General features: G+C 40.1%; 1 protein-coding gene across 1 annotated transcript in view; it reads right to left on the bottom strand.

Moving 5' to 3' along the window:
• dusp8b (dual specificity phosphatase 8b) overlaps positions 1 to 9,418 on the bottom strand; it is a 10,062-nt gene extending 644 nt beyond the window's left edge. Inside the window, exons 1-5 of the mRNA XM_079873364.1 lie at positions 9,036 to 9,418; positions 4,014 to 4,180; positions 3,025 to 3,184; positions 1,977 to 2,100; positions 1 to 1,267 (exon numbers count right to left, since the gene is read on the bottom strand). The exon at positions 1 to 1,267 is cut by the window's left edge and continues 644 nt beyond it. Coding sequence (XP_079729490.1) covers positions 214 to 1,267; positions 1,977 to 2,100; positions 3,025 to 3,184; positions 4,014 to 4,180; positions 9,036 to 9,102 — 1,572 coding nt within the window. The 5' untranslated portion in view covers positions 9,103 to 9,418 and the 3' untranslated portion in view covers positions 1 to 213. The remainder of the gene's footprint in view (positions 1,268 to 1,976; positions 2,101 to 3,024; positions 3,185 to 4,013; positions 4,181 to 9,035) is intronic.
• Positions 9,419 to 27,129: the final 17,711 nt, after the last annotated feature.

Genomic DNA, 27,129 nt, shown 5'->3' with positions numbered 1-27,129 from the left:
TAAGCTCCTTTAAAAAAAAAAACACTGGTATTCTTTGCTTTCTGCAAAGCCAATGTGTATCCTGTCATTCCTAATACATTTCCTCAACTCTCCTCTTTCAACCCTAGCCTGAAAAGGCGGCAGACTTCAGTCCCTCATAGATGCAAAGCTCTTCAACAACAGAACTCATAAATAATCTGGAGTTATTGCCTTCGTGTTAGATCGTCATCTTTGTCATGATACCTCGATGATCTCCATGCTCCCGGAGAAACTGGACTGCTTTCCCAGCTTCCCAAATTCCTCGCTGCTTTGTGTCGTGTTAATACCCTCTTCAAACTCCATCTGGCAGCTGCGCCGCTTGTACTTCGTGTCCACTTGCGATACACCGCAGACGACCGCTTTCCCTTCCTCGAGCCAGCTGTTCTGAAAGTCCTGCGTTTCGTCCCTTCGGCGTACGCCGGGCTTTGAGGTGCCAGATTGGCCACTGCAACTGTAAGCCGTGAAAGCAGGACCACTGCCAAAGTGCATTGGGTTCCCAGTAGATGGTGCCAAATTAGTGCCTAAGAACCAAGGGCAGTCACCCGTGGGTGTGATCGGGGTGCTGGCTTGATTCGAGCCTCTATGCGTGGTCCAATTAGCGGATGAACCCAACGGCAAGCTGAGGAAAGTAGGCGCCTTCAAGTTGGTCTCGCGAACGGGATCCTGCGATCTTGGCCCGCAGTTTCCCTTCTTCAGATTGAGGGAAAGAGCGGTGGTGGATAACCTCTCAAAGCCGCCATTTTCCCACCTCTCTATTTGTTGGATCGTTCTTGTCTTGTTAGTACACTGCGAGTCTGTAGGGTTTACCTTCGAAGGGTGTTGACATACTCCGTTGCTAGTCTTTAGGCTGTCGAGTCTGCAGAGTTTGGGGATGTTTTCAGAGTCTGACGGAGAAGATTGCTGGTTTTGTCTCTCTGAGTAGACAGACTTGATGTCAAGGGAGAAGGAGCACTTGAGCCGTTTGTTTTGAAGGATTCGTTCGGTGGACAGGTGAAGGGAGCTCAGGTCTTTCTGCAGAGAGGTTGGCGACGGAGGCTTTATGCTGATCTCTGTAGTTTGAGGGTTCCTCTGGTCACAGTGATCGCTCTCCATCTGTCGGACATCTGCCAACTCTTCAGTCGGCTTCCCCGATAACCTTATGGGGTCACAAGGCAGACTCTTCTTCATCTGCAGGCCTCTCTCGAACTCCAGAAGCTGACCCAAGAAGTTGAAATTTGGAGATATTGATGGCCGACGGTCCTTCACAAACCTACAGGAATGGCAGATGTGAAAAATTCAATTTAATACCCGACAACTGGTTTCCTAAGTCCTGTCTAGAAACATTGGTAACACAATAAGGTTCATTAGTTAACATGAACTAAAAATGAACAATACTTCTTCTACAGCATTTATTAATCTTAGTTAATGTAAATTTCAACATTTACTAATACATTATTAAAATCAAAGGTTGTATTTGTTAACATTAGTTAATGCACTGTGAACTAACATGAAAAAAACAATAAATAGCTGTATGTTTATTAACTAACATTAACAAAGATGAACTAATACAGTAACATATGTATTGCTCATTGTTAGTTCATGTTAGTTAATACATCAACTAATGTTAACTAATGAACCTTATTGTTATTACATTTCTGATTGTCTTGGTCTAGCTAGTGGACCGACATAGACTGGTAAACAGCATGACTGACCAATGAAGGCTTGCTCATTAAACTAGTTAAGAATATCAGCATCTCCTAATGAGGACCTGGATCCAAAGCACAACATCTTCTAGATGCCATATTTCATTTGATGCAAACATTATGTTGGTCCCCGTCATGGGCTTACTAAACCAGCATTTTTTGGTTGGTGAACAATAAGACTATGCTGTTCCACCAGCTTGACCAGGAACAACCGTAGGCCTCAACGCTGGTCTTTTCAGCAGTCCATAGAGTATCTGAACATCCAAAGAGCTTTACCTGTAGGCATCATCTGAAGACAGGCCCATAGTTTTCATGATATAGGCAATGGCAATGGTTGCAGAGCGGGATATGCCAGCCAAGCAATGGACGATGACTCTGCAGTTTGACACCTTGGCTTTGTCTGTGGATAGAGAGAAACAGCAAACTGGTCAAAAGCAGTTCCACTGTTAAATTGCACACAAAGCATGAGGTAATCTCATTCGCCCACCTCAAATGCTGACATCACTCATACCTCCCTCAAATGCTGATGCACAGATGGCTTGTGTTAACCAAACCTCAAACCTGAGAGGATCTAACTTCTAACTTGCCTTCTAGAATACTCCATTGTCCATTCAGCAAACTTAAACTGCAGTTCATCGACTGGCCACTAGAGCCAAGGCTCCAAAAGAGAGTCAATCCCATAGACCCCCATGTTAAAATGCCCAACTTTACAGCAGAAAAAATGTGTTTATAGACCGAAAAGTGGTGTTGGAAGTGGTGTTAAAAAGCTAATTTTGCCCTTCATGACGACTGTGAGGGAGGTGAATTTCTTTATAACTCATCCGTTTAAATTATAATAAGCCTTAAAGTTCTGCATAATTAAGGGCGTGGCCAATTGAGTGACAGGTGGATTGCCGCTGATGTCTCTACTAGCCGTTTGTCTGCTGTCTGTTAGCGTCACGTCACCTCAGCTAATCCGCCTCGCTGCACATTTTCGTTTATCCGGGAGTGACTCGCGGCCAAGATGGCGACGGCCGGCTCCGCCCACTTTGAGCTTCAAAAATGCTCTTCAGAAACACTACGGGTGACGTCACAAACACTACGTCCATATTTTTTTTACAGTCTATGGTTCTTACCAGTGAACTCGTTGGTTTTGTCCAACCAAGCAAGCAGCTTCTCTCATTCGCCCACCTCAAATGCTGACATTACTCATATCTCCCTCAAATGCTGATGCACAGATGGCTTGTGTTAACCAAACCTCAAACCTGAGAGGATCTAACTTCTAATTTGCCTTCTAGAATACTCCATTGCCCATTCAGCAAACCATATAGTCTGGCATTCTTACCAATGAACTCGTTGGTTTTGTCCAGCCAAGGAAGCAGCTTCTCACAGTAGCTGTCGTTGACGGGAATGCGCATGAAGTGGTTGTCACTGATGAAGTCGGGTTTGGGGCAGGTGTTGCTGGCATTCAAGACATATGTGATACCATTCTGAGTCATCAGTTCCTGTTAAAAGATGGAAGTTTTGCATAAGTTCATGCCGACAGACTAATTCCAAAGAAATTCCACAGACAGTTTCCGACATCTTCCGTGAGCAGATTCCAGCTGTTTCAGACTCTGTTTGTCATGCATGCTGAAGCTTTTGTAAATGAGAGATATGTAGACAGATAATATGTCAAGAAAAAATGTTTTGGTGGTGCGTTTCGTGTCAACTTGACAGGGCTAACATTTAAATCAGCCCAATATCATTGAAAGTATTTTCTGGAATGCGTTCACTTGCCTGTTATCTAAGTAAGTGATGAGATGCGATACACTTCAATCATTTCAAGGTATGCACAAACACCCTCCAGGTAGAAGAAAACTATTCCTGGTTATCTGATGATGCCTCATGAATTTGTTATGTCTGCGCAACACAAACTGAAAGCATTTCCTGACTGAAAAATCTGACATCTTTGTCTCTTCTGTTCTGACCATCTTAATCAATCTCTCTATACCTTTTTGCTCTTTTGTAAAGTCATAAAAACACATAATCCATTTTTCCTTTTGCTATTGGGGCGAATGGGAAGGCACAAATTGTATTTGTTGTGTTTTCTGTTGACCACTATAGAATCAAACCAAACTATGCACTCTTGGGTTGTTTTAACCCAAATTTGGGTCAAATATGGACGAACCCAACCGTTGGGTTAAAAAATGTAATTTAAAAATGTAACCCAATGGCTGGGTTTGTCCATATTTGACCCACATTTCTGTTGAAACAACTCAACATTTTTTAGAGTGTGATGACTTCCCCTTCTGAAAACCCCAGAATTGATCATTTATTTTTAGGTCTACCAACCTTATTGAGGACGTCTCTCTGAGAGCCCAGGTACAGGTGTGGCAGGATTCGGGTGGGACCGATGTTGGCCACAGGTAAACAGGGCTGGGACAGGCTGAGAGGTACAATAGTGGCTGGTTTACTCTCACACAGGTCAGGGAAACAAGAAGAGAAAGCTGCAAAGCCACCTGAAAGGGAACAGAGAAGAAGAGAACTGTGTTAAGACGGATAATATCATCTTATTTGACACATTTAGGGCAAACCAATATAGCAACAACCATAATATGTATTACTCCCCTCGTGTGCATGTACATTGAGTCTTATTCGTATTTATATGCACAGGAGAACTTCTCACGGAAAAATAATTCTGCCTAATTCACGATATGTGTGTGGATTTTTTCCTAAATGAATGAATTTGGAATATTCTAAAGGGGTTGCATAAAACACGCCCAAACCATGTCCATATAAGGGCTTTCCACACAATAATGAAATATATTTAAGATGGAATATAAATGTATAAAATTAGTATGTGATTTTTTTTGCATACATGTGATTTCAGTTGCTCCTACAAATTCAGAATAAAATTTGATTCAAGATTTGTTTGTGAAAATGTTTTAGTGAATCAGACCCATTGTTCTTACACACACACACACACACACACACACAGTTTGCAGTAAACTCAATCACCTACGGTAAGAATGGAATAATAGTACAATGAAGGGGTTTTCCTAACATCCTAACCGACTGAATTGCACATGAACCCCGAACACAAACTCCACAGGGGCCAACAAGCCTTTCCGGCGCAGCAGAAATATCCTGTCATTTCAATTCCGCTTAAGCCACACAAGCATATCCAGAACACTTGGCGTACAGTAGATGACCCTCCACCAGGATGAAGAATACTGTGGTATATTTTTACACTCCCTGAACCAATGTTTACTCTTTCACTCAAGCAAACCATTTTGTAACCAACAAATATGGGTCTAGGCTGCTGCTGGGCTGCGAGAGCGGAGAAATCCCTCTCTGAAAAGGAAATGAGAAAAGCAATGGAGTGGTGAAAGCCGAGACATGCCACTTTACAAGGCAGATTGTGTGTCAGTGTCTGATTCTCTGCTCTCCTGCTTCCTGACTGATCTCATCTTCCTCACAGTGGGAACGAGGCGGGCCACAGAAACACTGACACCCAACCAGAACTCAGAGGAAGCACACACACACACACACACTTTTATTGTGAAAAATATCCCGAAAGTGATATTATAGACTTGTTACAACTAATAAACAAATATAATCTAGAAAATAATTCTGGTTGCGCTTTATTTTACAGTATTTGTACTTGCATGCACTTACAGTGTACTTACCTAAGAAAATACTGGGTTATATAAGGTAACTAGGTTAGGTTCAGGGTTAGTGCCTATAGTTATTACCCAGTTATTGCGATTAATTACTGTAATACACTTTAAAAAATGCTAGGTTGTTTTAACCCAATTTTGGGTCAAATATGGACAAATCCATCCGTTGGGTTAAATGTTTAAATTGCATTTTTAATCCAACGTTTGGGTTTGTCCATATAATCGACCCAAAATTGCATTTAAAAAGCATTTTTTAGAGTGTAGGTTCATATGTTTGGGTAACAGGGCTGTAAATTAAAGGATCTACCATAATTAGTTTATATTATTTTCAAATTTTGAATAGCGCTTGTAAATATATCATTCCAAAGCAACTTGACAGACAGGTTCACTCTATAAAAAAACACGTACGTAACACACATGGCAAGCCAATGTAATGACCTCAATATTTCTCAAATGAAGCCTCTTTTATTTGCTTTAGCCACAGATGACCTCAAATTCACAGTGTGTAATTCTTCAAATGAACATAAATGACTTTTATTTCCACAGAAACTGTGGCTTGTTGAGCTGTAAATGCCCGTTTGGAGCCAGCGCTCGCTCGTCTAATCTTGGACGCTCCGAGAAGAGCCTGCAGACGCCATGACGTCACTGAGCGAGTGTGTGAGTTCGCCCGGATCGTTCGTCTGAGACACACAGGCACACGCAAGTCAAGATGAGAGAATGACTGAGTTATGAAAATAGACTAGAGAAACTAAATAGCAACAAATGTTTGAATATGAAGGATAAAAAGCAGATGAGCTCATGAAGTAAGAGTCTCTAAGTATATGTGTGTGAAGGCTGACACAAAGGCATACCTCTCATTTATATATTCACCCATCAGTCCATTCATTTACCCTGCCATCCATCCAATTCACACATTCACCAGCCCAGCTCACTCTCTCATTCACAAAAGATAAAGAGTTCTGGACTTTTCAGCGTATGTTCGCATGACATCATTCAGCCATTAGATCTGCTGTGTGAGTCAAACCAAACAGACCCGTTTGAAAAACCCTTTCACATGAGTCACACATGACATCAGGACCCGGCTTGTCACGGAAGAAAAGTGCCAGTGATACTCAAATTACACCGGTGTAACCTCATGCTACGGGTTTAACAAGCTACCAGGAAGTTTCTGTGTAAATACTCACTCGGGGTGAAGATTATATAGAAAAGAGCAAACTGAATATTCAAATCAGCAAAGTGCTTTGTTTAAAAGAGCGCCTGTTCCTTTAAGGCCCAGATCAAGGCCTGCCTGTTTCCAGCTATTAAAAGCAACCGCCAAGCAGGATGACATCATCGCTCGACACGCGGGTGGCCAACAGGCCGTCTCTTCACACACACACACACACACACACTCGCCATAGACGTAATGGTTTTTATACTGTCCAAACTGCATATTCTGTCCTCTTACACTAACCACTAACCCTAAACCTACCCATCACACACACACACACACACACACACACACACACACACACACACACACACTAACCCGACCCCTAAACCTACCCATCACACATTAATTTCTGCATTTTTACATTTTCAAAAAAACTCATTCTGTATGATTTATAAGCTTGTTGTCCACAGTGAGTCCCCATGAGTGTGTGTGCATTCAGGTTTAAGTCTCCACCGGGATAGAAAAACATGTACACAAACACACACACACACACACACACATGCACTCCAGAAGTTTAGCTCGCTGTGCTCTGGCACCAGGCGAGGTGAACATGCTCTGACACGAGGGTTAACATCCAGCACTGATTAGCTTGCTTCATGACACACAGCCCACAGGCCTCCAGTCTCAGCTCACACACACACCAGCGAGAGGACAGAGAAGCAGACATGAACTGAGTTAGTGCGGACCTGGTCGGCTGACATTCCTCATGCATGATGTCAGCGAGTCCTGAGGCCGTCGGACAGACGGGAGGAGCTAACCCATCATCACACGAGGCTCGCTGACATCAAAATCACTTCATTACTGATTTTACTGCAGTGTGAACAAATTATACATTTTGTTATGCATAAACTTAGTGGTGACTTCCACAAAAAATATGTTTTGGTTTTCCCGAACATCTGGTTTGAAATAGCCAAGTCAAGTCACATTAATGTAGCACTAATTATATAATCCAGATTCACAGTAATAAACCGGAACATATCAGTGTCAGTGTTGCAGAAATCGTCAGTTATGAAAGAAATTCAGTGGTAAAGCGGCAGACAATGGTGTCGTTATTCAGCTCAAGTGACCACAAATATTACAGCTTCTGAATTTAGATTTAATGAAAAGCAGCACAGATCCCCCCTCTGGAGATCTCAGTGATATCAATCTCCCGAAATATCCTCATGGAAAACTCAAAGCGTGAGTAAAACACACCACTTGCAGAGAGGGGGATTGATTGGCTTTGTGCAGACTGTATTATTTTTTAATAAACACTCAAAAGGTATTCAAACCAAGCTGTTTGAAATTAAATCACATGTGCATTATCTGCCAGAATATATATATATGTGTGTGTGTGTGTGTGAGTGTGTGTGTGAGGGCTAAATAGAGATCTGTAGTATTTAGGGCCTTGCTTAGCAGGAGCTTACAGAAAGCATGCTAAATGTGTTCGTGGGGACGTGATACTGCAGCAAGTCCAGGCACATTGAGATTTATGGAATGACACAATGTCATATTTCAAATCTCGCAGCCATCAGGTTTCCATATTCCTGCTGTTGATGTCAGCGCATGATAGATTGAAGGCAATTACAATCTGCTGAAATAGTTCAAATCTTCACCTGCGATGTGTTGGCACACTCCGAATAAGAAACGTGAGAGAGAGGGAGTTCATCAAATAACACACATGCAAGACCCACTTTTTTTTTTTTTTTTTCAAATACTAACAAATATTAATATTAATAAAATATCAGTGAGAGACCTAAAAAAAGACAAAGTTTGTCTCCTCTTATATGTAAACAAAATGGTTACATGTAAAGTAAAACAAATACTCAAATCATGTGTTATGGTTTTCTTTATATTTATATATTTGATGTAATATTCTAGAAATTTATCATGTATTTATAATGATTTTATTTTGATTTTTAATATATATAATTATTTTTGTCATATATAACGTTTTTTATAATTCTTTAATTTAAAGAATAAATAATTAATATTGATAATACAATATAATTTACTTATTAAAATACGTTTTTACTTTATAATTTATTTATACATTTATTTATTTATTTATCTGTAAGTGAATGCAAACAGGAGGTAATTATATATATATATATATTCCTTGGGAAATAACCTCCTGTTTGCATGCACTCAATGAATGGTCATGTATTTAAATTAAGTCAAAGATCGAAACTCATGACTGCTTGTCATCGATGTCCAAACATGAGGAGGAGGATGAGGTCACTGAGATGCAATAAGATGAAGCGAACGAGAGACAGACTTGCATAAATACACACACACACACACACACTGAAAACCACATGATGCATTCTCATACACTCACATAACTACACTAACAGAGTGGAAAAGTACAAATTCAAGGCAGATGAATCACGAATAACGAAAAAGTTGCATGCAAAATCTTACTGTATATCTAAATCCCAAGCACACACACTCTCCAAGCACACACACACACTCTCCAAGCACACACACTCTCCAGCTCACCTCTCAGATCTCGCCCTTCTTTAATGCGCCTGACGCGCATCTTCAGCCTCATCTCGCTCTCGTGCATGTCTGTCAGTGGAGGAGGATCAGCAGGGCATCCAGGACACACGGAAACCTGCAGGAACTCTGCACAATCCAGCCGAGCTCAGATGAGCACTGATACACTGACACACTGATATCAGAGACGCCTTTGTGTTTCAGCGGCCGCGCGCTCTTTCCTCTCGTGCGCCTTTTCACTTCTGACTTTCAGAGCGAGCGCGCGCGCCTGCCTCTCTAATGTTGCGCCTCCTCCCTCTCTCTCTCTCTCTCTCTCTCTCTCTCTCTCTCTCTCTCTCTCTCTCTCTCTCTCTCTCTCTCTCTCTCTCTCTTCCTCTCTCTCTCTCTCTCTCTCTCTCTCTCCTGTGTTCAGTAATAGCTCATGTGTAAGGCATGCAACCACATTCCTGACTCATCAGACAACTATGCGGCCACCGATGGGGCCAGAGCCGCGCAGAGGGAAGAGTGTGTGTGTGTGTGTGTGTGTGTGTGTGTGTGTGTGTGTGTGTTTGTGTATGTGTGTGTGTGTGTGTGTGTGTGTGTGTGTGTGTGCGCGTGTGTTTGTGTGTGTGTGTGTGTGTGTGTTTGTGTATGCGTGTGTTTGTGTGCGTATGCGTGTGTGTGTGTTTGTGTATGCGTGTGTGTGTGTGTGTGTGTGTGTGTGTGTGTGTGTGTTTGTGTGTGTTTGTGTATGTGTGTGTGTGTATGCGTGTGTTTGTGTGTATGCGTGTGTGTGTGTGTGTTTGTGTGTATACGTGTGTGTGTTGTGTTTTTTGTGTATGTGTGTGTGTGTGTGTGTGTGTGTGTGTGTGTGTGTGTGTTGCAATCAACAGGAGCTGTAGTTGTTTCGACCGATCTCTCTGTTTACTGTAGGCATCATCATTGCTTATGTAATGGACACATTATCACGCGCATGATCTGTGTGTCCCGTCACTGGGAAGTCCATGTTGACTCACTGCACTTCACACTCGGCTCAACAAAAGAACAGTTTGTCCTTGAATCAATCAGCGTTAATCACGGCTGATATCATCAATCATTAGCCGTTAATCATCCATATGCTAAAATCATACAGGGATAGATTGAATCCATTATTCGTCCATTTCTCTTAGATGTATAGTGCTAAACCCGTTAATCTGCAGCACAAGGGTGCAAAAAAGGTCAATTTCCAATTATTAGTAATTAATCATTCAAACTGACATCATGATTTGATAGATCTAATACATTATGTGTTCAGATGCCTATAGTGCTAAAACCTAAGGCACAAAGATGCAACCACATTGGTGTAATTCATGTGAAGTTCAGCGTACCTGAAAAGGTCAATTGTCAATCATCGGCTGTTTATCATCCGTACACTGAAATGTTGATGGGATAGGTTTAATATAGGCTATTATGTGACCTTTTCTCCATGACAGATGTAAACATACACTGGCCTGGTTTCACGGACAGGGTTTAGATTAAGCCATATTAGGCCTTAGTTCAGTTATTTAAGTAGCTTTTATAAACATGCCTGTGTGAAACAAATCTTGAGACAAAACAATGACATTGACCTATTTTAAGATACATCAGTGCAAGTTTCTCTCAGTTTAACAGCTCAAACATGTGTTTCAGTCTGGGAGCTTACGCCTGGTCTGTGAAACCGGGGGCTAAAGTGTTAAACTGCAGCATGACAGTGCGATCACATTAGGGACATTTCAGAAAAATTTGCAGAGGAAAAAAAACACACCTTCAGTTGTTGGCTGTTAATCACCCAGACTGATCATCATGATGGGATAGATAGAGCTGTGCATACACAAAGTGCTAAAACATTCGTTAAACTACAGCATGACGGTGCAATCAAACTGGTGAAATTCTAGTTTCACTAACAATAATAGGTACAAATTGAATCATTAGACATTAATCATTCATACTGGGAAAGAATGAAACTGAGAACACTCAGAAACTGTGTGTGAAGTGCTAAAACATTCGTTAAACTACAGCATAACGGTGCGGCGACATTAGCGAAGTTTCGCTAAAACATCCATTGGCCATTAATCATCCATATATGATACTGATGACAGGATAGATTGAATCCATTATGTTCATTTCTCTATGAAAGATACAAATGTAAATATACATAAAGCGCTAAAACCTTCGATCAAACTGCTGCATAAAAGGTACGGTGACTTTGAGTGAACAACTTGAACCTGTTGGGGAAATCTTTTGCACGAATGTAAAATTCCTGATTGTGTAGATTCCTATGAAAATGACCAGATTTTGGCCCTTAAAAATTGGCCAAACAACAGTAAATTGGACCGCAACTTAAGGCATTTGCAAACAAATTAAAAGGACAGCTCATCAAAGAATAAAAATCCTCTCATCATTTGCTCACCCTCAAGTCTGGTCAAAAGACCCCCCCCCCCCCCCCGCCACCCGTTCAATTAATGTCAATGGGGTCCAAAGTTGTTTGGTTACCAATATTTTTCAAAATGTCTTATTTTGTGTTTCACATGCAAGAGCGAGTATCTAAATGATGACAGAATAATAGAATAGAATAGAATAGAATGATAGAATAGAATATAATAGAATAGAATAGATTAGAATAGAATAGAATAATAGAATAGAATAGAATAGATTAGATTCGAATATAATAGAATAATAGAATAGAATAGATTAGATTAGATTAGATTAGAATAGAATAGAATAGAATAGAATAATATAATAGAATAGAATAGATTAGAATAGAATAGAATAATAGAATAGAATAGATTAGATTAGAATAGAATAGAATAGAATAGAATAGAATAGATTAGAATAGAATAGAATAGAATAGAATAGAATAGAATAGAATAGAATAATACAGATAAGTGTTGTTTGTTTGTTATAAAACAAGGTGCGTGTTCAGCTTTTCTCCGTCCACTTCTCTCTGTTGGCTGCAATGGTGCAGTGACATTTCTCAAGGTTGCACAGGTTGCCAGATCAGTGAAACTCGAGATGGCAAATTAGGACCCGACGGGTTCCTGTACCAGTTTTAATTGAGGGGCTTTTCGCTGACCGACCTGCACGTTTCTGTTTGCCCAAAGTTGTGTGTATGACTGCAGTGCTGTAAATAGTGCTGTGAGTAAGGTAGCTATTTCTGTACGCTGTTTCAGTGTTGAGGGAGAATACTACATCTTTAATGCAGAACAATGACACTGACTGCTGGATGACTGCAGGGATATTAACGTAGCCCCTATACACACACACACACACACACACACACACACACACACACACACACACACGCTTTTGCATGTAATTATAAACTGATCCACACTTCTAAAAATGAGAAATATGATAATTGCCTGAATATGTGCGGTGCAGACTTGAGGGAACACAGGTGCTAATTTACACACACACACACACACACACACACACACACACACACACACACACACACACACACACACACACACACACAGACACGCTGCCCAGCAACAGAGGACAATAATAAAAAATTGTCACGTGAATAGTTTTTTTCCCTTCCAAAACTGAATGTAGGACTCATAACCAGCACTAGATGGCAGTAGACCAACATCACACACACACACACACACACACACACACACACACACACAGTCTTCCTAGCAACTGCTGGAGTCCTGGAGAATCTGGATCTGTGTTCGGAATGGAAAACTAGCTTACTATATTCCTCACAGTCCATGCTGAACACATTTTTAGTAGAATGAGTGTATAAGCAGAAATACACACTTCAAACAAAGACATCTGATATCCAGCAGAGAGTCATTAAAGATGCAGATGCGTTTATGAAGCATGTGAACTGTGTGCTGCCATCTTTGCTTGGCCAGTTTTTGTGAGCTAATCACATCAGCTATAAATAACAACATAATTAACATCCAATTATTAAAAATGCATGAATGTAACCTAAATCAAATCTCAAAATGAATATCCATTTCCATGCAATACATTATAATGTTGTGATGCCTAAATTCACTTTATTTGTATTGTAGCCTATTTGTATTCAATTGTATTTTATAATTAGAATGCTTGCAGTGGCAAAATTGGGCACGGTTGCTAAGGTGTTCTGGGTGGTTGCTAGGTGGTTGCTATGGTATTCTGGGTGGTTGCTATGGTGTTGCTATGCGGTTGCTAGGGTGTCAAAATATCATAATAAAAATAAAAATATGCTGTATCAAATATCAGAATCATTGTTGAATGCAATGCATTACATGATGTGATGCACTCTGGCATGTACAACACAAATACAGTAAATTGGTCACATAAAATCTAGATGTGTGTGTAGTTTCAGTACAGAAGAACTAGTCGTATGCTTTTCCAAAAGAGAGCAGAGATCAAACATGTGCAGATCTATTAGTTCACTGCACTGCAAATATACCCGTTTATCTTAAAGCAGGAGTTTTCAGGTGGGATGATCCGGTTCCTTCCTCTGATGCCGGAGATGTGGGAAGAAAAGAGTGGAAGGGGGAATAAATCACACATTCTTCCTCAGTGAGATAACCTCGGCACATCTTCACATGCCTTGGCCAAACACGCAGACTTCATCCGCCACCCACCAGGCCTTTATTTCAGTCTTCTCCAATATTACACGGATTTAGAACAGAACGTCATAATTCCCGATCCCGAGTCAGAAAATGGTGTGTGTGTGTGTGTGTGTGTGTAGCACATCTCTCACTCCTCATAAGGCCATGACACTCAGGAGTGTTTTAGCATGATATCAGCTCACGGTAATGTTTCTCGCATCAGTTTCTACACGTTCATCTACATGACCAGAGCAGGTAAAACACCGCGTCTGTTGACAGAACTGGTTGTTAAGACTTGCTGCAAACAAGCAATCAACATGTAATTCCAGCCGTGACGTGTCTCCCGTGTGTGTGTGTCCTGGCATGCCTCGAGTGTGATGTAGGATCCCAGAGAAGAGGATCATCACACACTCTCTTGACCCACTAAAACCCCCGACAGCTGCAGGGTCACTGACTCCACAAGACATTTAGAGAGACTGACCTGTTAGGTCACTGGGAGCACTGGGAATTTTTATGTTGGGCTCAGTCAGCGCTTGCTGAAGGATGTGCTCATGTTTTGTTGTCGGACACTTAAACAGGCCCAGGTGTATTTCAAGAGAACGAGCGAACAAACGAAGAACGAACTGGTGTGATGTCAACAAAATCAGGCCAAAGCTAAGCTCACCAAAGCCATCTTCGCAGAAATGAGACGCTCAGGGGTGTGTTTACCGCCGCCGTAACTCGCTGCTTCACTATCACAGTACGATGCATCGTTGAAGAAGTCAAATAGCTAGTCTCGAATGTTTCCTGAAACTGTATTGTCGCAAATTGGTTGCACGTTGGTTAATGATGTCATGCAGGTGTTGGAGTAATAACTACCTTTAAAGCTACACTGTGTAACTTTTTAAGTTGATTCTTTGCAAAAAACACTTTGTTCTTTCAAAATGATATGCGCTCATTAATGTGTAATTACTTCCACCAACTAATCAAGTATTCTCGTAAGCATTGAATCTGCCATTTAGAATACATACGAGCGAGCCACTCGAATGGCGGCGGCCATGTTGCGCCTCCATCTTTATAAGTCAAGTCAAGTCAAGTATATTTGTATAGCGCTTTTCACAATACAGATTGTATCAAAGCAGCTTCACAGTATTAAATTAAAATAATACATCAATGTTTGTTTCTAGTGGAAAACGTCCACGTTTGGTAATGCTGATCAATAGTATTGTTGATTGATTAATTAAATTAAATATTCCCAAATATCCCCAACTGAGCAAGCCAAAGGCAACAGTGGCAAGGAACCGAAAAACTCCATCAGGTGACCTAATGGAGAAAAAAAAACCTTGGGAGAACCCGGGCTCAGTCGGGGGCCAGTTCTCCTCTGGCGTTTATGAACTAGAGGTCGGATTTAACTGTAAGATTAAAAGTATTATATGAATGCCTGGCTGAAGAGATGCGTCTTTAATCTAGTTTTAAACTGGGAGAGCGAGTCTGAGCAACGAACAGTATCTGGAAGGCTATTCCAGAGTTTTGGAGCTAAATGTGAAAATGCTCTCCCTCCTTTGGTGGATCTAGATATCCTAGGTATGACCAAAAGCCTCGAATTTAGTGATCTTAAAGAGCGCGATGGATTATAGGGCGATAGAAGATCCGTTAAATAGACTGGAGCTAAGCCGTTTAGGGCTTTATCTTGAAAATACATTAGACAAAGAGGGACATACCTGGAAATTCAAGCTTCGCCTTTCACGTTTTCACACTCAGTGGCGCCGTGACGAATGCGAGGGGGAGATTACTCGCGACTGCCGGCAGATTTGAAATAATACGTCCACCGTAGGAGTTAAAACGCCCTCGGAATGGGAGGGGCTAGAAAGTAATGTTCAGTTGGTAGTCATAAACAATTTCACCGCTAGATGGGAGAAAATCCTACACAGTGTAGCTTTAATGAATCAGTTTGAGATTGAATTAACGCTAGATGTTTTGCTATAAATTACAGACATGGCATCAGAGCACTATTTCCAATTTTTACTTCCAGATTCACTCATAGGATTGTTGTGTGAAACACAGTTGAACTGCTGACAACGTAACTTGCGACCATAGTTGGTTAACAATGCTTTTTGGAAACACCCCCCCCCGGCCGGTAAAAACCTTCGAAGTCCCATTGGTCTGTGGTGATGATGTAACGTGTGGGTGTGGCTCTGAGGCTCCGCCTTCTTTGAGGTGAAAGTTAATTTGAGGCCTTTCAAGGTCAGATGCGAATAAAAACATGAACACACTGGAGAGCTGCTTCATAGTAGCAACTAAAGCTGTAGTTCTAATTAAAAGAGACACTGACGCTGTTTTTCACGCTTGATCCTGTAAAGCTGTTTGCTTCTTAGTGCTGTATAAATGAACAAGACGTGACTTTACTGCCATACAATATCATGATCGGTGCATCCCTAGTAACTCACTATAAACATGCTAACTAACTTTGACTAACTTACTCATTCATATTCTCTCAAAACTGTTGCTCCACCATGACAGTATTTGACCTGAAGACACTACAGAAGAAGAGAGTTTGTGTGTGAGTAATGTGCACTACAGCACCCCTTGTGGCGACACTGCAGACGTTGTGTTATCAATTAAAGGGACAGTCACACTACTTTTTGCATTCCATTGACTTCCATTTATACAGTATGCATTACTATATTACTGCGATTCAAAGTTCAAGTTTGGTGACCTCTAACCTGCAAAATTCGTATCACTTGAAGACACATGCCTTTTATTGAAGACAAGATTTATATATATTTTTATATTTTGCATTTATCATTATTTGTTATATGTTGCTGCAGTGCATGGAGGAATGTTGCACGCTCAAATTCACACAACACACAAAACACAAAAGCTTGCACAACTATACAGTTAGCATTCACATAGTTGTGTGTAGGAGTATATTTTAGGACTTCTAAACACATAGAGGCATGCGTTTCACACACACTGCCCTACATTGGGGATCTGTACACAATCATTCATGCTGGGAAGCAAATATGCCTCTGGTTCCTGTCACAGGGAAAATCTCATTCATTTGTTTGGTCATTTTGAAAAGCATTCCCAACTTTTAAATCACGCTGTTTAGAAAGCGCTCATCACTCTTCTCGTTTGTTCGGAGAAGATGAATCTGTGCATGTGTGTGTAAGGCCCTGTTACTTGGAGAAATAAACACAGTATTTAAGAGCCAGATACAGACTCTGCATTCCTCCAACAGGAACTATGCACTCCAGATTTCTGACGCAATGGAAAAAATGAAAGGAAAAAAGAAATCACAATATGTCTCAGTCAGAGGAAATGTGTGTTGTGGATTTGGAAACTTCAGCTCAGAGAGAGAGAGAGAGAGAGAGAGAGAGAGAGAGAGAGAGGGGGGGAGGGGGGGGGGGGGGGGGGGAGAGAGAGAGAGAGAGAGGGAGAGAGAGAGAGAGAGAGAGAGAGAGAGAGAGGGGGGGGGAAATAGTTGCTCTTGTGTTTTCAACAGGACAGTAGATTGAAAATGCATAACGAATTTAGTACTAAAACTTAAATTCAACGTGAAATCAAAATTGACAATCCTTGTTTTTTTTTGTTTTTTTTTATATTGCAGTGTTTATTCTAAATGATTTATCGGTGCACATCATTATTGTTTTAAATTCATGTTCCTGGTAATCTTGAATCAGAATAACAGCAGCATCTCTTCTCTGATGACGAGGGCGGGGCTATAACCTGTCACTCACATGAGATCAGCCAATAGCAAACCACAACCATCCAACCAGCCAATCAGTTCCCCACAGACACAATCAAGCCCCGCCTACATTTGTTCTTGTTCCTGAAGCGTTTCACTCGGATATACGGCACAATAGAGCAGAAAGGATGATTGCAACTTCTGTTTCATGTTGACTTTGTACCTAAAACATTCAAATGCATAATCTATTGTTTGATTTTCCAGTTTTACACGACTCCTTTGTGATCTGGAGGATTTCCGTCGTGTTGCGACTAATGCTTTCAACTGTGTTTTTAACTTTTGTTTGCTTTGTAAAGTGCATTGTGTTTTGTGCAAGATTGCGCTACACTCATTTTGGTTTCTAAAAGCATCATCATCCAAAATATACAATATATTATGCACCGGACAGAACAGAACTTTGTCCCAGAGGTCTCTTATTTTTCAAACTAACTCTAACATGGACATGACAGCATGACTGATCCTGAGTGGATCTCATTTAGTTTCTCAGAACCTCTGCATGAGGTAAGAGCAAAATGCATAAATAATAGAAGGCACATTAATAAATAAATACTTAAAAAATAGACAACATTTTGCCATTCTTGTACATGTTTATCTCTCGTTCACAGCAGAACACATAAATAATTCGAGTTATGAGGCCTAATTAACAGAGCATTAAACTGCATTTTAATTTCATACCTTATGTTTCTACAAATACAGTGTATTAAAATGGTTTAAAAACAGCTTACTTTTCAACAACAGCTCAGTTTTTTAAAACATTGTCTGCAATGTTGACTTCCGCTTCACTGGCGTGTGGCTGAGGCATCTCTCCTGTAAACTCGGGTCATCTTCTGCCCGGGATAGATGTGTGTCGTGTTACTTCACCGTTACGGGCAGCTGTCGAGCGATCCTCGACTCCTTTTCCAGCCGGGATGATAACAGTGTTTGTGTTGCCCGGTGACCGCCTGATTAAAACACGGGGCGAAGGGGATGCCATGCGAGCGTCGTGAATGTCAACAGATGCACTTCTATTTCAGGACAGGGAGAGACACAGATAAATCGAGATTCACTTACACGTGTCTGATGTCTCGACAGTTCAACACCTTTACAGGGCTGAACTAATCAACTGAACACACCTGGTGCACGGCATACAGGCTCGCGTTGGAATTAGCCCATTATTATAGGTAACTAAAACTAAAACCAAGGCATTTGCATTTCTTGAAGCATAATACTCAAGTCAACTTCATTTATAAAGCGCTTTTAACAGTACAGATTGTTTCAGAGCAGCTTCACAGTGATAACAGGAGATTACAGTAACAGAGATTGTTTTGGCTTTACAGCAGATCTAGAATAAAGTTATTGTCCAGCTAAAGTTAGTTTTGATTGATTCACTTCCGTTGCAACGATCATTAGTTATTAACTCAGGGGCCGCTAACACGACACCGTTCTAACAGAAAACAGAAGACTTTTAATGGCCGTTCATTTGCACAACAACAGTGTTTGGCGGCTAGAGAACGCAAACTATGAAACAGGATCCAAGGCGCAAGTTTAGAATTTTTTTTGAAAACTTTATCATCTCCGTGTAAACTTCAAAAACATGAATCTGTGAAAACGGTGACGGCGTGCACATGCATATTATGTGTTTAGTCTATAGATATGAATGAACAGTCTTCCTAACATTGTCCGGGAAGCAGACACACTCTGTCAGTTCAAAGCTAGACTAAAGACACATCTCTTTGACCTAGCATACACATAACACATTATAGACTTCTATAATTCAATGTTAGGCTGCATAGATTAGGTCAGCCGGAACCGGGAAACACTTCCCATAAATCCTGATGTACTCATTGCATCATAAGAAGAATGATGTCTACGCTAATATTAGTCTCTGTGTTTATCCCGAGGTTTACCACAGTCCGCCGGATCCAGGCCGTATCCAGATCTGATGAAGGACCTGCGCCTGAACATGACGACAACGCAGTGCTGAAGTGTCAGCTAGTCTCTCCCTGTGAAGGCCTCCTTCCCTTTACCTCTCTACAGATAAAGCATTGTCGGGATAATTCTGGTTCACGTGGCTATGCGGAAGCGATACAAATTCTGTATTATTAATTTTAAGGTCAGACAAGTAGTTCGTTGAGGATTGATTTGTAGGGAAGGACTACACGCCTGCACACATATATTCAAACGCACATCCTTATAGACTGAACTCGTAATACGCATGTGCACGCCATCAGCGTTCTCACGGGTTCGCGTTTTTAAAGTTTGCGCAGAAAGAACTTAAGAGTTTTCTGTTAGAACGGTGTCGTGTTAGCGGCCCCTAAGTTACTAATGATCGTTGCGACAGAAGTGAATCAATCAAACTAACTTTATCTGGACAATAACTTTATTCTAGATCTGCTGTAAAGCCTAAACAATCTCTGTTACTGTAATCTCCTATTATCAATATCTATAATCTGTATTGTTAAAAGCGCTTTATAAATGAAGATGGCTTGACTTGACTTGAATATGTGTGCAGGCACGTAGTCTTCTTTACAAACTGACTTGACCAAATTACTTGTATCCATGTGAAAATGTTGGTTCCCCAAAAGAGCCTTTCAGTGAACCGCTCTTAAAAGAACCTGGAAAGTTTGCATTGATGTTAAAGGTTCTTCATGGAACCATCAATGCCAATAAAGAACTTTATTTTTAGGCCTATAGAAATGATACTAAAATGACACTGTCCTCATACCTGCAGTTTTGCCTGTGAAGGAAAAGCCCGATCTGGCAGCGTTTGCCCCTCGTTCTGGCCGGCTACCAATGTGCTGGATATCGCAAGCTGTTCGTTAGAAAAAATTACCTTATTACACCACACCACATGCTATGCTGTCAATCAGCAAATGCCACAAAGCTTGGTCAGCATGTGTCCGTTTTAAAGATGCAATCAATCTCAGACTCAGAGTCCCACTAGAGTTCATTACCAGCAAAACACATTCACTGCCAGCAGTCTCTGCTACACGCTTTATTGATGTTCATCTGATAAATTAAACACTGAAACCATGTGGACTACGACCTCGCAGGAAAGAAAAATCACCTCCGTCTCTTCAAAATCTCAGTTGTTTCCGCTAGACAAGAATGAGAGTGAGAGGAGAGTTTGGTATCATGCTTGAAAAACACCCAAAACAACAAAATAAAAAAACTTCCACGTCTCCTCTAGAGTTCAGATTTGCTTTAAATCTCATGTTGAACTTCACATTCATTTCATCGCCCCATATTCTGATGGTATGCCAGTAATCATCTCATTTTATTGTCACATCTTTTCTTCTCTATTGTGCCGTATATCCGAGTGAATCGCTTCTGGAACAAGATCAAATGTGGGCGGGGCTTGATTTTGTTCGTGGGGAATTGATTGGCTGGTTGGATGGTTGTGGTTTGCTATTGGCTGATCTGATGTGAGTGACAGGTTATAGCCCCGCCCTCGTCATCAGAGAAGAGATGTCGCTGTAATTCTGATTCAAGATTACCAGGAACTTTCATTCAAAACAATAATGATGTGCAGCGATAAATCAATTAGAATAAACACTACAATATTCCATAAAAAAACAAAACAAGAATTGTCCATTTTGATTTCATGGTGACTTTAAGGAGAAATCAGTCGGTAGACTCTAATGATCAGGAGACTGATGAAGTTAGGACATTCTCTCGCTCACATACATACACATGACTGTACATCTGACTCTCATATCAAGCTCTGGCTCGGGAATGTCGTGGATTGATCGTGAACGACAGAGAAGAAGGAGGCCAGGAATCCACAGAGATCAAGCCATGAGGATTTGATTTTATAAGCCAGCAGAATTATTGTTCTTGAAAAGATCTTTTCACATGGGAAATAATGTGAGAAACTATTACTTCAAGTTGAAGAGTTTGCTTTTGACTTTCTTGAAGGTGAAGTCATATTTTCAATGTTAAACAGGACCTTTAAACATGCCTTTCTTTTTCATTTTCAACTTTTAGTGTGTAATGTTGCTGTTTGAGGATGAAGAAGCTCCAGTTCTTCTCTATATCAGTGTCAGTGTTTCTGAACTCCTGAAACGCCTCCATTGTAGTCTTGAGTTTCTTCCGGGAACGAACATCACAATATTCCTCATTATAATAATTCATACGCAGAATAAAGGGGAGGGGCCTGGTTGAGTTAGTTAGTAGTGTGTTAAACTGGTGATTATGGTAAGAGGCGGGACATTTCCCAAACACACTCGAAGCGCTCGACCAATCACAACACACTGATCCAGCCGACCAATCAGAGCACAGTGTGCTTTTCAGAAGGAGGGGCTTCATAGAGACTGGAAGTAATCAGGAGTGTGTTTCCTGTACGCCGCTGTAACTCGCTGCTTCACTACTATAGTACGATACACTATAGTTATACGTTCTTACACTAGAGCTCGTTCACACATGCACACTCTTCAGAAACGACACTTTAAATCTCTTGACAAACTAAAAGACGTAAATGACATTTGTATGTATTCAATAAGAGACACAGGTTGTACTGAATGTCAGCTTGCTTATTTTGCTCAAGATCAGGATTTATTGAGTCCACATGTCATGCAAACTAGAGACTCTTCTTCTAACCACAGGTGGAGATCTGTCGTTCACACACAACTCTGCGATGCTGTTTGCGAATGTTCGTTGGAACGATGGTTTCGGGAAACACTGACTCGTTGAACTATGATGATAACGACTGAGCTTGCGAACATAGTTGGCTAACGATGCTTTCAGGAAATGGAGCTGCTACAATATGGGAAAAACAGTCAAGGAAAACCCTGAAAGCGAACCTCAATCCAAACCTAAGGTAAGACGAATAAATGAAGAGGTTCTTTTAGTGTAGACAAAGCATTAATCCTTTAGCAAACTCATTAGCGGCTCACATTAGAGCTGAGCGTTCAGCATTAATGTGGGTTTGCTCCAGTTGGCACGATGCCCTCAGTCGTGTTCCTCTGAAGTGTGTGCCAGCCTCGGATACTGAGGTTATAATGAAGCAAAACGATGGATAAATGGGCCAGAGCTGACATTGTTCTGCAGGGCGAGTGGAAGAACTGAGGCAGAGTTTAGAGCAGGAGGAAAGAGGAACCGAGGAGGAAGTGACATCGTGGCCCAGTTTCTGTGTGTGTCAGAGCGCTTCTGTGAGGCTCAGGAACCTGTGAACAACACAAACCAGTGGCCACAACACAAACCAGTGGCCACAACACAAACCAGTGGCCACAACACAAACCAGTGGCCACAACACAAACCAGTGGCCACAACCAGTGGCCACAACACAAACCAGTGGCCACAACACAAACCAGTGGCCACAACACAAACCAGTGGCCACAACACAAACCAGTGACCACAACACAAAACAGTGGCCACAACACAAACCAGTGACCACAACACAAACCAGTGGCCACAACTCAAACCAGTGACCACACCACAAACCAGTGATCACAATACAAACCAGTGATCACAACACAAACCAGTGATCACAACACAAACCAGTGATCACAACACAAACCAGTGGCCACAACACAAACCACTAACCACAACTCAAACCAGTGATCACAACACAAAACAGTGACCACAACACAAAACAGTGGCCACAACACAAACCAGTGACCACAACACAAACCAGTGGCCACAACACAAACCAGTGGCCACAACACAAACCAGTGACCACAACACAAACCAGTGGCCACAACTCAAACCAGTGACCACAACACAAACCAGTGGCCACAACAAGAGCCGGACTCTTACTGAGGGCGTCAGTGTCATGTATTTATAGTGAAGTAGAGAGTACTGTGTTTTTGAGGTTTTAGGTGAACTTTTTAAGCATGTACTCAAGCTGCATGAACTCCACGATTGCAAAACCCCATGATTCAGTTTGCATTCATTTAACTTTGCTGTTTGTATTTAAAATATATATACTGTATATATATATATAATTTTTTTTTATCATTTATTATATATATATATATATATATATATATATATATATATATATATATATATATATATATATACACACATGAATAATATGTATTAATAATAAATTATATATATAAAATATTATTAACAATAAATAATAATAATAATAATAATAATAATACAAATATTATAATAACAAAAAATAAATAAAAATAAATGTGATCCCATATTTTTGGACCATATACTATACATGTATAAGCTCAAGTGTAATTTTCAGGTGTACTGTTCATCACTTTTACTTTTTTTTTTTATGTTAATTTGTGACATCTCAATTATTATGAGGTCACATGAACTGTAATGTATAATAGTTACATGAAAAAAAAAACCAAGATGATGAAAAATGATATTTAAACTGGTTAAAGATTAAGTGTTATTTTGTTTTAACTTTTTGCACATGTACTTATGCGGCACAGACTTGAATAATGCAAAACCATTTTTCATTGATTTAACCCTGCTGTTTATATGTATTAATTTGCAAAATCTTAAAACTACAGTTTATCTGAATAAACAATTAAATATATGCATAAATAAACCCATAAATAAATATGTAAATAAGTAAATAAATGCATTTGTTGATGTTCATTTGTGCCTTAAAATAAATGTATGAACTGTTATGCACTATAGTTATAGCCTACATTATTGTTTTTTTAAACATGAGAAAATGCTGTTTAAACTAGTTTTAGATGAAGTGATGAAAGTATGTTCCCCTTCTCTCACTGAAGAACACTGCCTGGCATTTCAGCTTGACACAAAATAAGAGGAAATACTGAATTTGAAGAATCCGCCGTTTTCTAAATGCTGCAGGTCTAGAGTTTCTTCTTGATTTTACAGTTTGATTTGGGTCTGTTTTCCTGTTTGCTCTTGCCAATCTCAGTTGAGTGTAAGACTGCAGTGTTCCTGCCCTCTGGTGTCTGAGATCCGCCACTGCAACACACAGCAGGAATACACAAGCTGGAGCAGAGATCGTGTTCTGGCCCATTAAGGTCAAACCCTATTAGCATGTGTCAAGAGAGATAGGGCAGGGAATGAACGGGTGTGTGAAGAACGGTGGTTTAACTGAACCTCCTCCAGGAAGACGAGAAACAAACTCATCTGATCATCTGTAATCAACTCATCAGTTCCCATCCTAATGAACAGAATCCCTGTGGCCTTCCCACAATCCCACACAGCTCACTCTCCAGATCTCTCTCTATGTGTCTGTCTCCATGTCAGCCTTCCCTCGTTCTTCCCACTTTTCCCTGTCACGTCCCTCTCTTTTATTTTTATCGCTGTCACTTTCTCTCTTTCTGATTCCTTTGCTGTCTTTCTTTCCCTCTTTTTATATCTCCATCACTTCTTCTGCTGTTACTACCCATTGTGTCTTACAATTTCTCTCTCTCTTTTCCCTTCTGTCTCTCCCTCTATATACAGGGAAAGTCTTCTCAGCAGATGACACACACACACACACACACACACACACACACACACACACAGCTTGTCGAGGAAACTTTACAGACTCAAGCTGTGCAGAAAAAAGAAGAAATAAGGCAAAAAAGTGAAAACAAGATAAAGAGAATTGAAAGCATCAGGTTTTTGTGATGATTTTTTTAAATATATGAAGAAATAATAGAAGTATGAAAAAAAAATCAGAGGGTCCAAAAATCCGCTTTTCCTGATGTCTTAATACAATTAGATTAAATGCAAACAAAAAATGCATTTACTGTAAATAAAAATTAAATAAATGTATACTAAATAAACAATTAAATAATTATAGACCAATAAACAAATAAATGCATAGTAAATAAATAAATAAATGGTAATAAATAAATGCATAGCTAACTAAATGCATTATAAACAAACAAACAAACAAATAAATAAATAAATAAATTAATAAATCTTAATATATTAACAATAAAAACACAAACAAGTCAAGCTCTTCATTTTCATTCGACAGGTACAGTGTTATTCCATTAAATTAAAATATATAGTTATAGAGAGAAGTATTAAAAAGTTAGAGGGTCCAAAAATCCACTCTTTCTGTTGTATAAATTAAATAGATAAAGTGCAAACCAAAAACAAAAAATGTGCATTTAATGTGAATAAAATTGTATTAAATAAATACATATATAAATTATAAATAAAAATAAATAAAGAAACAAATAGATAGATAAATAAACAAATAAATAAATGCATAGATAACTAAATGTATATTTAAATAAATAAATGCACTATAAATAAATAGACAGACAGATAGATAGATAGATAGATAGATAGATAGATAGATAGATAGATAGATAGATAGATAGATAGACAGACAGACAGACAGACAGACAGATAGATAAAAATCCAACATACAAATAAGTCAAGCTGTTCATTTCTATTCTAGAGGTATAATATTATTCCATTAAATTAAAATATATAGTTATAGAGAAAGTATAGAAGTATAGAAATGTTAGAGGGTCCAATGTCCATGAGACGTCCAGGAGTGTGTTTCCCGTACGCCGCTGTAACTCGCTGCTTCACTACTATAGTACGATACATCGCTGAAGAAATCAACTAGCTCTAGTCACGACTGTTTCCCGAAACCGTATTGTCGCAAATTGGTCGTTCAATCACGTTGGTTAATGATGTCACACAAGTGTTGGAGTAATAATGAATAACTTTTAATGAATCTGTTTGAGATCGAATTAATGCCTGATGTTTTGCTATAAATTACAGATTAATGAGGATAGGAGCAGGCTTCACTCAATTTTGATAATACACTTTTTAGAGTGCTGGCCTAAAAATATAATACATAAGAATAGGACAGAGGCCGCACTATGCATAAACGTTTTTTATTCGTTGCACAAACGCGTTTCGGCGTGTGCCTTCTTCAGTGTCTTGCTATAAATTACAGACATGACATCTAAGGACTATTTCTAATTTTTCTCAGTTATTTTGCTTTATTTCCAGATTCACTCATAGACTCGTTCTTACACTAGAGCTCGTTCACACATGCGCACTCTTCAAAAACGACACTTTCACAATTATATCAATTAAACAGAGTGAAGATTATGTGTACTTGGCGTGCTGTCCGGGGAGAGGCCCGAACCCAGAGTATTCCCCCCGTTGTTGTAAGAGTATAGGACTAGAAGTGAGGAGATGGGGTGATGCTGTTAAACTGTCAACGAATGGAGGCAAGTTTGCTGTATATGCACTTCTTAACTCCTTGATTGGGTTGATGAACAGAGTGTGCTCCACTCCTGTCTAATTATGTTTAATTATCTGAACATGCTCCTCCCGAACTTTGTTAATAAAACATAATTGAAATCTCTTGACAAACTAAAAGTCGTAAATGACATTTGTATGTATTCTATAAGAGACACAGATTGTACTGAATGTCAGTTTGCTTATTTTGCTCAAGATGAGGATTTATTGAGTCCACATGTCATGCAAACTAGAGACTCTTCTTCTAACCACAGGTCGAGATCTGCTCCAAACCAGAACTGTGAATTGCGAATGTTCATTAGAACTATGGTTTCGAGAAACACAGACTCGTTGAAATAATGTTGGATCTTGCGACCATAGTAACGATGCTTTTGGTAAACACACCCCTGAACGAAGATGCTGAGCAACCCTGTTATCTATCATGATTGCCTCGATTTGGCCGGGTGGGCTAAAAGCAGACCGCACACAGCCCGTCCAATCAGAGCTCAGTTGTGACTCCAGATAGTCTGGCTATCACCAGACCAAGCTCAGTCTTTCAAGATTGAACATTAGTCTGGAGAGTCTGCTCTGTGTTTTCTACCGCACAAGAGGCTTGATCAACGGGCGTAGTTCAAATGACTGTACGTAATTGGATAGTCCTTCAACCAATCAGACCAACGAT

This window comes from Squalius cephalus (assembly GCF_949319135.1).
Source record: "Squalius cephalus genome assembly, chromosome: 6".
In the NCBI taxonomy this organism is placed as follows: Eukaryota; Metazoa; Chordata; class Actinopteri; order Cypriniformes; family Leuciscidae; genus Squalius; species Squalius cephalus.
The sequence above is the reverse complement of the archived record's forward strand: the minus strand, read 5'-3'. Positions and strand labels throughout refer to the sequence as shown.